The sequence below is a fragment of the Aedes albopictus genome, chromosome 2, assembly GCF_035046485.1.
Source record: "Aedes albopictus strain Foshan chromosome 2, AalbF5, whole genome shotgun sequence".
Taxonomy (NCBI): Eukaryota; Metazoa; Arthropoda; class Insecta; order Diptera; family Culicidae; genus Aedes; species Aedes albopictus.
In genome coordinates this window covers 194,682,814-194,700,191 of record NC_085137.1, presented here as the reverse complement: position 1 = coordinate 194,700,191, position 17,378 = coordinate 194,682,814, and the positions used below count along the sequence as shown (strand labels likewise).

The following is a 17,378-nucleotide window of genomic DNA, read 5'->3' as shown; positions in this document are numbered from 1 at the left end:
CGGTCGTACTCTATGGGCACGAGACATGGACCCTACGTGCAGAGGACCAACGCGCCCTTGGAGTTTTCGAACGGAAAGTGTTGTGTACCATCTACGGCGGAGTGCAGATGGAAGACGGGACTTGGAGAAGGCGAATGAACCACGAGCTGCATCAGCTGCTGGGAGAACCAACCATCGTCCATACCGCGAAAATCGGGAGGCTACGGTGGGCGGGTCACGTCATCAGGATGTCGGATAGCAACCCGACTAAAATGGTTCTCGAGAGTCATCCGACCGGTACAAGAAGACGTGGAGCGCAGCGAGCTAGGTAGGTCGACCAAGTGGAGGACGATCTGCGGACCCTACGCAGAGTGCGGAACTGGAGACAAACAGCCATGGACCGAGTGGAATGGAGGCGGCTACTATGTACAGCAGAGGCCACCCCGGCCTTAGTCTGATTGGTAAGGTAAGTAAGCCGTGTTGGTGTAACCAGTAGTCTTCGCAGCGATAAACCAATTATCGAAAGCAGTTTTTTGATAGCAGCTTTAATATTAACTTACTACTTTCAGTCTTGAGCACTCACGGTGGTGCAGAGGACCGAATTGGAAGATTTCTATCCTGGGCGATTGGTTTTGTTGACGTTGATGATAAGACCTGCCGCTGAGGAGTGATTGGCAAGATCATCGAGCTTGCTCTGCATATCAGAGCGCCGCTAGGAGGGCAACGTCTTCAGCCAATTCAAAGTCATCTAGGTGCTCCATGGTAATGGGCTGCCACAGCAACCCACGATTTGGTTCACGATCAATCGCACCTACCAGGATCTCGTTGATTACGATGAAGAACAGTAGCGGTAATGGGATACATCCTTGCCTCACTCCAGCAACGACCCGGATGGTATCGGACAAGACACCGTTGCGCAGTACTCTGCATGAAAATGCCCTATACTGTGCTTCAATGAAACCGATGCACAGTGGGCAGAAACGGGCCTGTAATCGGACTTATTTAGAAACCGCTGGTTTTGAAACTCCAACTGATGCATTTCCCATGGAAAATGGGCCGATAAATCGAATGGTGATGGTTTCATGCTGTGCAGACCTCGGGAAGGGGTTCATTTTGCCCCATTTTACCCTAAATCAGCCGTTTTCAATGGGTATACTTCCATAACTCTACACGCCGCTGATTTTTTGTATATAAATTGACGAATATGATATTATTATGTTTACAGAATTGACTGATAATGATTTCATGCAGTGCTGAGCCTTATAAGTGACCCATTTTGCCCTATTTCACCCTATATTTATTGTTTTAATGAATATATGCTTGTAACTTCAATTCATTTAGATTTTTTAGTACATGAATGAAGAAATTTCATGCTATCATATCTACAAAATTGAATGACGATGCCATCATGCTATGCTCAGTCCAAGTAGTGGCGTATTTTACCCCATTTCACCCTATATTCGAAATATGGATGATTATAACGTCTATATCTTCAATTGCTCCAATAATTTAAGCTTATAATTGGACAATTAAGATGTAACCAGCTCTGCAGTATTGAATGACGACGGGGCCATGCTGTGACAAGTCTGAGTATTGGCCCATTTTACCCCATTTCACCCTATATAAGTTATATCGCAAACAGATCTCTATAATTTAGTTTGCTTCAGAATATTTTACTAACTAATCGACAAATTTTATGTTATCATCTATTCTGAATATAGTGATAGTGATGGCATGCAGTGCTGAGTTCAAGAAATAGTCCATTTTACCCTACTTTACCCTATATTTATAATTAAAATGAAAATATTCCCCTAAATCCGATTCTGATAATATTTTTGTAAAGTGAAGTACAAAATTGATGTTTTTATCTTTACAGAATTGGATGGCCCGCATAGAAAAATACGATTGATGAAATCGTTCATATCATACGGTATTTGTTCGTGGAATGATTATTATAAAAGTTATAATAGTTTAATGATTGGATGATTAGGGCAAAAAAAATTGGCATTATTCAATATGTTTCAGGAATCATAACATTTATAATGATGATACATCCAATAGTACATTAATTATTTTTAATAATATGGGTTTGTACGCTCGGTAAGCAAAAGATGCTTTTTTTCGATGCACAAGCATTGCAATCCTTTTGGAGTGGGAAATCAACCCATTTGTGCGAATCTCGGTGTAAATGCTTGTGTAAATGTGTCATTGTTAGCGATGGAATCCAGTAATTCTCATCTCTAGAAGTGTCCAGCAAAGAGCACTCTGTAGAAAAAAACTGATTCAATGCCAGCAGCAGCCATGGATTAACTATTGCAAGTTTCTTGGCAAATTCTCATGAAAGCTTACCTTTGCCGGCTGCTATACAGTAGACGTTCGATAAGTGCAACATGTTTACGTTTCAGTTACCGAATGAAATTCGCTAACTGCAACGACTGACAGCCGTCAAACAGTTGTCAATTGCTGTTGGACGCAGCCAGAATGCACTCAAAAACATTGCAATGCAATTATAATGCATCTGAAGAACATCGCCACTCTGATGACGTTTAGTTTTTGACAGATAGCGGTGCGATAACTGCAAAATTGTTGCACTTAGCGGACTTGCAGTTAAAAAGCATTGCAGTTAAACCGTTTGCACCGAGCGAACGTCTACTGTAGTATGCAAAATGCCAAAAAGAAGATCGGTCGTTGATACTGGGCACAACACTTCGAAGTGTTCTTACTCTTGGGGATTTTCCTTCCGCAACTTCTCATGTGCAATGTTACCTTTTCGCATCTTCAGATGAAGAACATTTATACATTTGAGCCACCCGCGAGCACTAATTCTGTTTGGAGTAGCGAGTAAACACCGTGCGAGGAGCAGTGGAAGCTTGGAAATCACACGGTTCGATTCCCGATTCAACAAAATAATTACAAAAAAAACACTTCGGAAGTAAACAATTATTCACACAATCGTAGACAAATTTGACAGTGTCCGAAAAATGCCCGCAGGGGTGTGCTTTTTTCTCAGTCGGCAAAGCAGATTCGATGAAATATTTCCATTTTGTTTTTATCATTCGCTGTATCATAACGTTGATGATAAACTGATCATAACATGTATAATTCCACAAAAATTTTGTTCGAGAAAAATGGCATTTTTGAATGGTAACGATACTTAACAACCCATTCGGTCTATCATCAAAACACCAAAAATGATAACTGCAATCATCAATATGATTTGTCTTGTCATCGATTTATCATCCAGTATACGATAATACATATGATCAGAAAATGATACACTGTTAAATTGATGTATCATATCGGTTTATTCGGGGGTGGTGATGGAATGCAATGCTGAGTTCAAAAAGTGTTCCATTTTACCCTATTCCACCCTACATTAACAATTTTAGTAAAAATATCGCTCTAAATCAAATTCTGATACGTTTTATATAGTATTGTTCAAATTTGGCGTAATGCTCTACAGAATAGCTTCCAGGGAAATTTTGTAAAGAATTCCGGGGAATCCTAATATTCTTATGTTTACAGAATAGACTGACGAAGCGTTCATGCAGTGCTGAGCCTTATAAGTGACTCATTTTACCCTATTTCACCCTATATTTTTTGTTTTAATGAACATATGCCTGTAGCTTCAGTTTATTCAGTTTTTCTTGTACATGAATGAAGAAATTCCATACTACCTTGTCTTCAAAATTGAATAACAATGACATCATGCTATGCCTAATTGGAGTATATTACCCCATTTTACCCTATATTAGTAATATTAATGTATATAACGTATAGTGCTTCAAATTCTGCAATAATTTAAGTTTATGGTTGGACAAGTAATGTGTAATCAGCTCTACAGCATTTTTTAATAATGGAGCCATGCTGTCACATCTCGCGCTCAGTATCATACGGGCGTATCTACAATGATCGATTTCTCTTCGTCGATTTTCTCTTCGGCTAATAACTTGGCCTGCAAATCATTTTTGATTGTTTTTGTTGTTTTAGATGCTAGTCCTAGTCGTCCTTCACCGAAATACACCGAGAGATAACCCGAATATTGGTCGTATTTTCCGAAATAATGCGAAGAGAAAACCGACGAAGAGAAATCGATCATTGTAGATACGCCTGTATGATACTAAACGCGAGACATGTCTAAGTAATTGCCCATTTTACCCCATTTCACCCTATCTTAGTTATTTTGCATCCAGATCTCTATAAATTCGTTTTATAGAATTTTTACAAAGTAATCGACAAATTTGATGTTATCTGAATTGAATGGTAGTAACGAAATGGGGAGCTAATATGGCACGAAATAGTACACAACTCTATATTTATAATTTTAATGGAAATATCCCCTAAATCCCATGCTGAGGATTTTTTGTATAGTATTGTACAAACTGGATGTTTTTATCTTTTTATCCGTGGGAATGCTAACAGGAATTCCGAAGGAAACCTGACAATAATCCTGACAGAAGTTCCAAGAAAGTCAGAACAGGAATTTCAGTAGAATTCTGACAGGAATTTCACGGGATTCTTGACAATAATCCCAGCAGAATCCTGGCAGAAATTCTAGCGGTATACTGGCAGGAATTCTAGCAGAAACCAGGCAGGAATCCTGACAGGAATTTCAGTGGGAATCCTATCCGAATTTCCCAGAAATCCCTGTCAAAAATCCCTGTAGGATTCACCTGGAATCCCTGTCAAGATTCTAAATTTGTCGATTACTTTGTAAAAATTCTATAAAACAAATTTATAGAGATCTGTTTGCGAAATAACTAAGATTGGGTGAAATGGGGTAAAATGGGCAATTACTAAGACATGTGACAGCATGGCTCCATTATTATAAAATGCTGTAGAGCTGATTACACATTACTTGTTCAACCATAAACTTGTATTATTGCAGAATTTGAAGCACTATACGTTATATACACTTATATTACTAATATAGGGTAAAATGGGGTAATATACTCCAATTAAGCATAGCATGATGTCATTGTTATTCAATTTTGAAGATAAGGTAGTATGGAATTTCTTCATTCATGTACAAGAAAAACTGAATAAACTGAAGCTACAGGCATATGGTCATTAAAACAAAAAATATAGGGTGAAATAGGGTAAAATGAGTCACTTATAAGGCTCAGCACTGCATGAACGCTTCGTCAGTCTATTCTGTAAACATAAGAATATTAGGATTCCCCGGAATTCTTTACAAAATTTCCCTGGAAGCTATTCTGTAGAGCATTACGCCAAATTTGAACAATACTATATAAAACGTATCAGAATTTGATTTAGAGCGATATTTTTACTAAAATTGTTAATGTAGGGTGGAATAGGGTAAAATGGAACACTTTTTGAACTCAGCATTGCATTCCATCATCACCATCTAATTCTGTAAAGATAAAAACATCAATTTTGTACTTCACTTTACAAAAATATCATCAGAATCGGATTTAGGGGAATATTTTCATTTTAATTATAAATATAGAGTAAAGTAGGGTAAAATGGACTATTTGTTGAACTCAGCACTGCATGCCATCACTATCATTATATTCAGAACAGATGATAACATAAAATTTGTCGATTAGTTAGTAAAATATTCTGCAGCAAACTAAATTATAGAGATCTGTTTGCGATATAACTTATATAGGGTGAAATGGGGTAAAATGGGCCAATACTCAGACTTGTCACAGCATGGCCCCATCGTCATTCAATACTGTACAGCTGGTTACATCTTAATTGTCCAATTATAAGCCTAAATTATTGGAGCAATTGAAGATATAGACGTTATAATCATCAATATTTCGAATATAGGGTGAAATGGGGTAAAATATGCCACTTCTTGGACTGAGCATAGCATGATGGCATCGTCATTCAATTTTGTAGATATGATAGCATGAAATTTCTTCATTCATGTACTAAAAACTCTGAATGAATTGAAGTTACAAGCATATATTCATTAAAACAATAAATATAGGGTGAAATAGGGCAAAATGGGTCACTTATAAGGCTCAGCACTGCATGAAGCCTTTATCAGTCAATCCTGTAAACATAATAATATCATATTCGTCAATTTATATACAAAAAAATCAGCGGCGTGTAGAGTTATGGAAGTATACCCATTGAAAATGGCTGATTTAGGGTAAAATGGGGCAAAATGAACCCCTTCCCGAGGTCTGCACAGGATGAAACCATCACCATTCGATTTATCGGCCCATTTTCCATGGGAAATGCATCAGATGGAGTTTCAAAACCAGCGGCTTCTAAATAAGTCCGATTACAGGCCCGTTTCTGCCCACTGTGCGATGATTTGCTTACACCCTTGCGCCTGAGGGCTTTCCACATGTTATCATACTTGAGACGGTCGAGTTTTTTCGCAATCAATGAACACCACGTGGAGAGATTCTTGGAATTCATTGTTTTGCTTCAAGATGATACGGAGCGTGACAATATGGTCCACACAGGATCGTCCGGCACGGATTCCTGCTTGCTGCCGCCGGTGAAGAGCGTCAATCTTCTCCTGTATCCGGTTAAGGATCACTTTGCAGAGGACTTTGAGAACGATGCACAGCAACATGATACCCCGCCAATTATCGCATACATTCAGGTCACCCCAAGGGGCTAGTCGCTTGGAACATTGTGCCAAGAGGTGCCAAGCACACCGTCTTATACGCTGTGTGGCACATCGAGGCACTCTGAGGCACAATTTTGACACTTGAGTTTGGGTGAAAAAACTAGGCAACCATGTGCATTTGACCTGCAAAATGAAAACAAACAGTTGGTTGTCTTGGTAGTTGCCAAGCAAAATCTGAATAATCAAGCAGTGGCACTTTGGGGCACACTGAGGCACAATTCAATACCTGGTGGCACACTGAAAATAATTGGCGCAAGTAAAGATGTGCTCAGCGACCCCCCTTGGGTCACCCTTTTTGGCCATCTTTACTAAAACGCCTTGCATCCAGTCGACCGGAAATGTCGCGGTTTCCCATATGTTGCAGACTAATTGATGCAGCAGTTGTGCAGATACTACGGGGTTATCGTTGAGCATCTCGGCTGATATGCGATCGACCCCCGGGGCCCTGTTCAATTTCATGCTACGGACGGCTGTTTCTATCTTCTGCACTGATAGAGCTTCGATGTTGACACGGGTAATGCGTCGAATCCTTGGCGGATCATGCTAAAAGGTGTTGGTACTGAAAATGTGCACAATGCAGCTTATCTTCTTTGAAGATTCTTCATATTAAAACCGCGCACATTTGCACTCACACTGAGGAGCATGTCATCCCTGGTTGTAGTGCGAATAAATAATCACATTATATGGGAATTCGAGCCTAGTGATGCAATGTTCGTTAACTTCAATTCAAGGTTTTGGAGACAAACATAAGATGAGAGAATTGCCTGATAGGAAAGTTGTTACATTATTACCTTGAGTTTAACTATCTTGAAATCTTGTAATAAATCTGGCAACACGGATAGAGAATAAAAGCATCAGTCTGATGCACTACACACCAAGTGCGAACATGTTTGGATTCGATCCGAAACTATAACGAAACATGGTATCAGAATAGTAAATTTAGCGTAGAAGTTCGATGCTCACGCGTGTAAACTGATAAAATAGTAACAGCTGAGTAAAAGTTATGCCGTAACAGCGGAAAAGTGAAAAAACTAAATTATACCGTGGGAAAACATTGCCCACCAAAATGGATTCCGATGACGGGTCAGACGCTGGCGCCGTCGGCGGACTCGGTGATGGAGAGAGCAAACTCCTGAACCTAACCTCAACGAGTGCTATCGCAGCGGCTGCCGCTAGTGCCGCTGTAGCAAAAGTGATAAACAGTAGTGTACCTTTTCCCGAGCCGCTGTCTCTGTCTGGCAATGTTCGCCAGAATGTAGAGGATTTTGTAGAAGGATTCGAAATCTATTTGATCGCTTCGGGCCTGGAACACCGAGAAGAAAGGGTGAAGATAGCCACGTTCAAAGCAGCTCTTGGACTGGAAGCCAGGAAGATTTTCAAGAACTGGCCACTGGCGCCGGCAGAAGAGAATACCGTAGCCGCTTGCTTGGAATCTTTGCGAAAATACATGGTGCCCAAAAGAAACGTCAAACTCGCTCGATATGAGTTTTTGCAGTGCAAACAGCAAGTGTCTAGTGATATCGGTGATGGTGAAACGGTGTCTCAATTCATCAATCGAGCCAGGGCGCTCGTTAAGGAGTGTAATTGGGGAAACATGGAAGAAGAAATGCTTCGTGACATAATTGTGGCTGGTCTGAGCGATACCCGGTTGAAAAAATCGTTCATTGACAAACCAGAGCTCACCGCAAAACAAGTTATCGATCAATGTATGTCGGAGGAAGCAACAAGAGCTGAGCTCGAGAAAAACAAATGGGTGGAAGAAAAATACGTCGTGAATAAAGTGTTCAGAAAAAACATTAAGTCGAAACTGTGCTCTTACTGTGGGAACGAGTACCATACTCGTTTGGCCGATTGCCCTGCACAGGGCAGTGAATGCCGCTATTGCAAACAGCGAAATCACTATGAAGTCATGTGCTGGAGGAAACGGGAAGATTTGGAAAAGAAGAAGAAGAGTGATATGCTGAGCAGGAAGAAAAAAAGTGATCGGTTCAACAAGAAAGTGCATACAATAGATGAAGAAGAGTCCGAAGAAAATAGTGAAGATGAAGATGTGAAAGAAGAAGTGGTGGACTCAATCGAGTACCTGTATAGTGTGGAACAGGAACATGCAGGTTTCTTGAAAGCTGAGCTAATCTTCCGCGGTAGTGACTGTAAACCTAAGCAGGTCAAGTGTATTTTGGATACCGGAGCCACTTGTAACGTAGTAGGCCTACCGTCGCTGTTGGAAATTTTGAACGTGAAGTCCGTCGTACTGGATGAAAGCGAAAGTGTTTTGAAGGGATTTGGAGGTTCTTATATTAACACGGTGGGGAAAATTACCGTAGATGTGCAGCACAAAGGAAAACCGTACAAAGCAGTGTTCAACGTAGTACCGTTTGCTCAGATGCCGATACTATCCAAGTATACGTGTCTGAAACTGGAGCTGATTAAGCTGTGCATGTCCTTGAGTGAACAGCAAACGGAAGCCAGCAACATCATTTCCCGATTTCCGACGGTTTTCGAAGGCTTAGGCAGGATCGAAGGAGACGTGCACCTGGAGGTAGATTCTTCAATTAGGCCTACTGTGCAGACTGCTCGCCGAATTCCAGTTACGCTGAGGGACGAGCTTAAACAGCAACTGGACGAAATGGAAAAGATGCAGATTGTCATCAGGGTAGATGAACCCACAGATTGGGTGAGTAACCTTGTACTCGTGAAACGGAATGATAAAATCCGAATTTGTATCGATCCAATTTTACTAAACATGGCCCTTAAAAGACCGCATTACCCTATCCCCACCATTAATGAACTATTGCCAGAACTCGCAAATGCAAAAATTTTCAGCACAGTTGATGCTAAATCTGGTTTTTGGCAGGTAAAATTGGACGACGAGAGCTCAAAGCTAACCACCTTCTGGACTCCATTTGGGCGTTACCGGTGGTTAAGGATGCCATTTGGAATCTCGCCTGCACCAGAAATTTTCCAACGAAAGTTGCACGAAGCGGTTCACGGTCTAAAGGGCGTAAGAGCATTGGCTGATGACATTCTAATCTTTGGATGTGGAGAAACAGTCCAGGAAGCAATGAGGGATCATAACCGAAATCTGCAAGCCTTAATGGAAAGGATGGTTGCTAGGAACATCAAGCTCAACAAGGACAAGATTCGTCTATGCCAACCCACAGTTAAGTTTTTCGGTCACATATTGACTTCGGACGGCGTTCAACCAGATCACGAAAAAATTCGCAGTATCACTGCAATGGAAGAACCAAAGGACCAGCCCGCACTTCTTCGGTTTTTGGGAATGGTGACCTACCTTACAAGCTACCTGCCGAAACTGGCAACAGTGGCAGAACCATTAAGACGCCTGACCAAGAAGAACGAACCATGGAAATGGGAACCGGAACACCAAAAAGCATTTGACAGTTTGAAGGCGCTGGTGACGAAGGCACCAGTACTAAAATACTTCGATGCAAAGAAGAACGTGACCATTCAGTGCGACAGCAGCAGCGTAGGTTTAGGAGCTGTCCTCCTACAAGATGGACAACCGGTTTGCTACAGTTCGAAGTCCCTCACGCCGACTGAAAGACGATATGCGCAAATCGAAAAGGAGATGTTGGCAATACTTTTCGCATGTCGTAAGTTCGAATTCTACATCATTGGGAAGCAGGTTACGGTGCAAACGGACCATCAACCCCTGGTAAGGATTTTCAAGAGGCCGTTGACTGAAGCTCCGATGAGATTACAGCGAATGTTACTTGCTCTTCAGAGGTACAAAGTTACTTTGCAGTTCAAACCAGGACAAGAAGTCATCATTGCAGATATGCTTTCGAGAGCAGCTCTTGCTGATGGTGACGACACGAAGCAAGATATCTACGACATCTACACTATGGATATGGACTTCACACTTGAAGAGCTCGAAAAAATATGTGTGATGGACTACGTCCCCATTTCGGATTATCGACTGGACCAAATACGCAAGGAATCATCACAGGACTTGGACATCCAATGGATCATCCGTGCAATTGTCGAGGGTTGGCCCAGCAACCTTAGTGAAGTACCAGAACGGGTCCGGGTATTCTGGAAACACAGAGCGGATTTGAGCACTCGAAACGGGATCGTCTATCGAAATGATCGGATTTTGGTGCCTGCGAGTATCAGACCAGAGGTGTTAAGACGTCTTCATGCATCTCATTCCGGTATAGAGTCAACAACAAAGCTGGCTCGAGATACAGTGTTCTGGCCGGGAATCAACCGTGACATAAAAGAAAGCATCCAAAATTGTGATATTTGCATCAAGTATTCACCAAACCAACAACATCAATCAATGCAAACTCACCAGATTCCTTGCTTTCCATTCCAAAAAGTTAGTATGGATCTGTGCGAACTACAGATTGGCGGCAAGAAACACGTGTACCTAATTACTGTAGACCATTACTCGGATTTTATCGAAGTCGACGAACTGCAGAGAGATGCAACAGCAAGTGCCATTGTCCAAAAATGTCGGCAGAATTTAGCCCGATATGGTACGCCAATGTACGTGACAACAGACGGAGGTCCAAAATTCGATAGCGAAGATTTCCGCAGATTCGCTGAAAGCTGGGAGTTCAGATACACCATGTCGGCTCCTTACCACCAGCAAGGGAACGGTAAAGCGGAGTCGGCCGTGAAGATTGTGAAGCGACTGCTAAAAAAATCTGCAGAAACGAAAAGCGATTTCTGGCAATCATTGCAACAGTGGCGGAATGTGCCGAACAATTGCGGGAGTTCTCCAGCGCAACGAGTCTTCAGTCGCCGGACACGGTTCAATGTCCCGATGGCCGAAGAGAAGTTCGAACCTAAAGTGCAAGAAGGAGTTAAGGAACAGATAAAGCAAAATCGACAACGCGCCAAGTACTACTACGACCGTACTGCTCGAAGTCTGCCAGAGTTGGAAGTTGGGCAGCCAGTGTACGTGAAAAAGAAACCGTCGGATACAAGCTGGAGTGAAGGAGTCGTGCATAGTTCCTTCAACGATCGATCAACGGTTGTAGATGTGCAAGGACAACACTATCGGAGAGATAATGTAATGATCAAGCCAGCCGCAACTAGCCGCCCTGCCGAGTGTCCTGGACAACGGATTGCATCTTTCGAAGAAAAGCTGAAGGTTCAACAGGCCACCAACGATGATTCTGCTCCAACTCCAGAAGTTACGAGATCCTCAGTTGCACTCGATCGTCCGAGGCGTGACATCCGGGAGCCGAAGTGGTTTAACGATTATAAGATGTATTGACTGTTTCAGAAAAGTTATGTTGTTAAAAAAAAGGGAGATGTTACATTATTACCTTGAGTTTAACTATCTTGAAATCTTGTAATAAATCTGGCAACACGGATAGAGAATAAAAGCATCAGTCTGATGCACTACACACCAAGTGCGAACATGTTTGGATTCGATCCGAAACTATAACGAAACAAAAGTCACATCAGCAAAGCTTTTACATATACAAATGTTATCCATGGGGTCATGTTTAGCATTAGGTATGTGTGGCAATGAATGATTTTTACTTGTTAGGGGTACATACTGTGGTAATCCAATCCGCAACTTCGAATTAGGTCGTTTACCGTTGGTATTCTTTTCACTTGATAAGAATGAATTCAAGAGGAAATATTATACACGTCTTGACACTTCAGATACAGACTTTATTATTTCAGTTTCTAACGACAACTTCTAGACTACTTCGATGTGTAATAGTATCACACATACTACAAAACCATGCGGACAATTTGGTTAAAGGCTTAATTGTTAATGATACACTGAAGCGACATACAGGGTATAAGTGTCCGTTTGTTATACGGTGATGCTTAGAAAAATGAGGATGCCCTGGTCTAGTTAATCCATTCTACAGTTAAGCACATAGAATCCAGAAATACGCATGAAACAACTGATCCTAAGTACCTACTTATTTTCTATAAACTAATAAAATCGACTTTTGCAGGTTTTGTCCGACGCAAACAAGTTTGTTTGTGAGGATTGCATAGAAAAACTGAAATCACTCAAGTGGTTCGTTCTTCAAGGCAGGAAGAATGACGTCTTCCTCAAAAATCTCCAAAGCGAACTACTGCCCCAGGACGAGAACTACTGCCGACTGTGCCTCGCGACCACCGATCGTCTACAAGCAATATTCACTGAAAATACTCAACAACAGCATAACAACGCTCTTTGCGAGTTGGTCAAAGAGTGCATTCGCATTGAAATCGATTACCATCGGGACTTTACGTCCCACATTTGCGCGTTGTGTCGCTCTCACCTGGAAATGTTTATAACGTTCAAACGGATCACACAGCAACTTCAGAACGAAAAAAGCCCCAACCCGATCAAACCGGTGTCACCGGAAGTAGATGGGAAAAACGAAGCAGTTGAAGCGTCCAAACAGAACGATGTAGTTGTCCAATGTGATACCACGCCTGTTCTGAAAGTGGTCAACACCGACCAGAATGGTGAACCTGTTAAAAAGAAGAAGCGATACAGACGCACCAAAGCAGAGATGGCCCTAGCTCGCGCTCAAGGACTCGTGAAACCAATCGCCAAGGCTAACACTGGTGAAAAGACAAAAAAGAACAAAAAGGCTTCGGTTCCGAAGGTTCCGACAATCACCGAGAGTAATCCGTGGGCTCTTCCGAATCGTAAGAAGATCTGTCAGACCCTATGGACGGCGGACGACGAACGAAACTTCGAGGTCACCAGAGCTACTGGAGGCCGGGTACGCATTTTCATGGATGGATTCCCGTTCTATCTCAGCAAATCGAAAGCGGATGGGACGAGCCTGTGGCACTGCGATTCCAAGAAATTGCACAATTGCAGGTAAGTTATTGCTCCCAATCTTCAATTACCTTCAATTTTTCAACTGTCTTCCATGTTTGGTTTTCTTTCCCAGAATGGATATTATCGTCAGTGCCAACGGGAAAATAGCAACCGTTTGCGAGGGAAGGAGTCACTCGCACAGTAAGGAACTCGGGCCATTATTCAAATGTCCTCTAGGAAAAGGAAAAATCCTACACGCTGATGGAACTGAGGATACCTTCTGGTTGATTGAACACAAAAGGATGGGCAGACCTGTCGAGAGGCATTTGATCTATCGCGGTTACCGGTATATCCTAATTTCCTGCTTCCAATACTATAAGAAAGACACCAGTCTGTGGGCTTGTAGAACTAGTCGATGTAATGCTACTCTAGAAATCAACGGAATATTCGAGAAAATATCTTCTCTCAAGGGAACTCATGCACACCCGGAGATTTGCGATAAGGAATGGCGAGAAGCTTTGAGAGATAGTAGAGTAAGCAGGTTCTCTGAGGATGTTATTTCTTCTTTTCGGAGTGGCAAAGCTTGCGGAAATAAGAAACAGTTGCCAGATATTTACGGCAAATTGTCCGCCGTGAACAATTTTCGAGATTTTGAAGTGATTAAATTAAAAAAGGATATCTACAAAATAAGGTATGACAGATATGATTACAAGCTTTACTTGAAACAGCAAGATGGATCAACGCTTTGGAAGTGCATTTGGGATGGTATCCATAGTTGCAAGGCAGTTATCGTGGTGACTAGCGACGGAAATTCTGCAGCGTACTACGGTATAGTCGAGCACAACCATCCAGTGGAACCGGGTCAGATCCTTCGATGCGAACCTCAGCAATACTCTGTTCGAAACATCGCCAACGATGCAATGGAAGGTGTCTCTTTACTTGAGCGCGAATGCAAATACTTCCGTAGTCGTACAATTTTGTACGGCTATCATTTGTACAACTTGTACCAAATAGTAAACGACGAATCCAGTTGGTCTTGCATCAGAACGGACTCAAATGGCGATCCGTGTCTTGCATCCATGATAGTAACTGGCAGAATGGAATCATTCCTGCAGAAAGGTGTCCACTGCCACCAGCCCATACCAAAGAGTGATATTAAAAGTATCATCAAATCAGGAAACTTAGTGGACCTGTCGGCTCTGAAGCAAACCAACGATTCGATGCCTGCAGATATGGCGGAACCAGTGATGGCCGATGATGTGCTGGAAATCCTAAAGCAACAACTTCTAAGCAATCCTACGGGACGCGGAACAATCTGGGATATGACGGAAAACAAAAACAATTCCTTCTATTTTGTGAAGGACCAGGCGAAGAAGAACGACATGCCCTACAAGTTCCTGTACCAGAAGTACCGGTACGCATTTGCTACCATCGACGAATACGGTATCAGTCAGTGGATTTGCTGCCAACTTTTGGAGAGTAGTACTCTAGCGGGAACATGCACGGCGCGGGCAACAATCGAGGGCGTTTTTCACCGGGTTTCCATCAAAGGATTTCACAACCACGACGGCATTCCGCAATCACTGGTTTAGATTATACCTAGTCAAACAGAGAGAAGTGCATGGAGATTTTACACAGTATGTGAGAAAAAAAAATCATTTCAATTAGTAGGATATAATTATCAGATCGCTATTTATTGCTATTTCACTTTTACATTTTTATCTCGAATAGTAGTTTTAATATTTTGCTGCCATCAATAATAAAGCTTACATTAATAAATATTTATTCCATTGATCATTCTGTTTTGATAAAAAGTTGAGAAACCCATTGTTTTTTCTATTGTCTGGTCACGATAACAGGATTCGAAGGTATTCAAGCGAAGGTGATTCATATTAAATTGTGTGACGTAAATTAACCCTTTCCTTCACGCGACTTTGAACGACTATTAATTTCTATGCCAAGAAAGAGCTTTAAAAAACTGCTTGAACATTGCAAATTGGCCAAAAGTAAATTAGTTGTAAATAAATGGTTTTCTAATTGTTCAAGGCCTGTCCTTGAGTGTGACTGACGATGAATAATCAAGCGTCGTCATATGATAAAAATTTAGTTAAATACTTTTTTTTGCTAGGTTTCTAGCTGCACTCTAATACCGAGGTGAGTCAGGGTGATGCAATATTGTTGCAATACTTTTTGTGAGTCCGTACTTATGACGGGTAGTGCATATGACCGTTAAATTTCATACACAGTTTTGAATTTGAACTTGGATGTTTGCACTCTGTGCTGGTGGTGCAGTAATGTTAAGATTTCGAAATACTACCCAAGATTCTGCCTTCAAATCCTTCCAGAATTCCTCCTTCAAATTCATTTCCAGCTTCTCGCAGAATTTTTCCATGAAATTATCGAAGATTTTTGTTTTCTGGCTTCCTCTAGTTTTCCCAAGAATATCCAGAGGTTTTTACAAAACAGCTCCTTCCCAGATTTTTCACGATTTCAGGTTTTGCACGAGGTCTCTGCTACAGTATGAACCCAGAACTTTCTTCCAGAGTTTCTCGCTGGATTCCTCCCGGAGATCTTTCCAAAATCTTTCCAAAGTTCTTCCAGGAATATCTCTTAGAGGTTTCGGGATAGTTTTCCAAGTGTTTCTCTAGGATTTTTTGCAGAAATTCTTCAAGAAACAGTTTTGATATTTCTCGTGGATTTCCTTGCGGGGTTTCACACGTAGTTTCTCCCGGGAATACTTTTAGAGGTTTTTAGAGTTTCTCTTTAAATTTCCCTAACATTTCGTCCTGGGATTAGCCCCAGAACTTTTTTTTTTCAGATGTCCCAGTTTCTTTCAGGATTTCTTTCGTAGTTCCTCTCGAGATTTCTCTAATAAGTCTTTGCGGAGTTTTTCACAAATTTGACCGATATTCCTTTAGGGATTTCTCCGGAAATTTCTTACAAGAAATCTCGTAAGTTATCCCAGGAGATATTCTAAAAAAAACTTTTTGAAAAAATCCTGCAAGAACTCCGGGAGCAATTTAAAAAGAATCACAAAGAATCTCGGGATAATTTCGGGTAGATTCCGGGAAGAGCTCTGGGAATAATCCCGAGAAAATCTGTAGGAAAATAATGTGGAAAATGGAAAATAAGCCATGGTAAATATCCGAAAAAAATACGGCACAAACTTCATGAGAAATGTCAGCAGTAACTCCTGCAGAAATCCCAGAAGACTCGCTAAATCTAAAACATCTTAGGAGAAAGTTTATTATATAATGCAAGAGCGGGTATGGGAGGTCTTTGCATTTCATATATCTTATAATAAGGACAAGTACACGGGTGATAAACAATTATTATCGAATATTGAATGCTATTCACTCAAAATTTCGTTCTGACATACTTTAGTTTACTTTTGGCTTCATGAAATACAATATTCACACAGTTTAACAGCAATAGGGCACTGCATTGTTTTGATTTTGTATGGGATTTTGACGTTTCTTGGCCTTGTTGTTTACAAAGTCTCTGTAAGAGTGAAAGAGAAGGAAAGAATTCCATGCAGTGGCCTATGGTGGAGGAAAGAAACTTTATCTGAATCTATCTATCTCGTAGCATGCAAAGTACCGTGAGGTGCCCATATTTCGTGCACTTAAGAATTCTCAAAGTTTGATAAACGACTGAAATTTTACCATGAAGTATTTCAGAATAATTTCTTCGATAATATTTAGTGCTGGTACTGTAGCTCTCAAGAAAAATATAAATTAGGCAACTTCACATTATACAAGATAGTTACAGCATTAATTTTGATTTGTTTGAAAGTGCCAAATTTCGTGCACGGGTTCCAAATTTAGTTCAAAATGGGTCCAAATTTCGCTCACTCTAAAAGACGTAGAATTCGCCTAAATATGTTAATTTTCAAAACGTAGCATACTCGTAGAATACCAATGAAACCATAACGTGTAGATAAAATCAATGGCTGTGACGAAATACGAGTGAATATTTGCTGTTTACCATGTTCGTCTCGGATGTTTACATTAAGATTTCCAGAAT

General features: G+C 41.1%; 1 protein-coding gene and 1 long non-coding RNA gene across 2 annotated transcripts in view; both read left to right on the top strand.

Annotated features, from left to right (window-relative positions):
* LOC115254715 (uncharacterized) overlaps positions 1-15,146 on the top strand; it is a 30,059-nt gene extending 14,913 nt beyond the window's left edge. Inside the window, exons 2-3 of the mRNA XM_062850909.1 lie at positions 12,547-13,412; positions 13,486-15,146. Of these exons, the coding sequence (XP_062706893.1) occupies positions 12,547-13,412; positions 13,486-14,944 (2,325 nt within the window). The 3' untranslated portion in view covers positions 14,945-15,146. The remainder of the gene's footprint in view (positions 1-12,546; positions 13,413-13,485) is intronic.
* The window catches only part of LOC134287857 (uncharacterized), a 134,417-nt gene that overhangs the window by 19,352 nt on the left and 97,687 nt on the right, over positions 1-17,378 (top strand). The window lies entirely within an intron of this gene.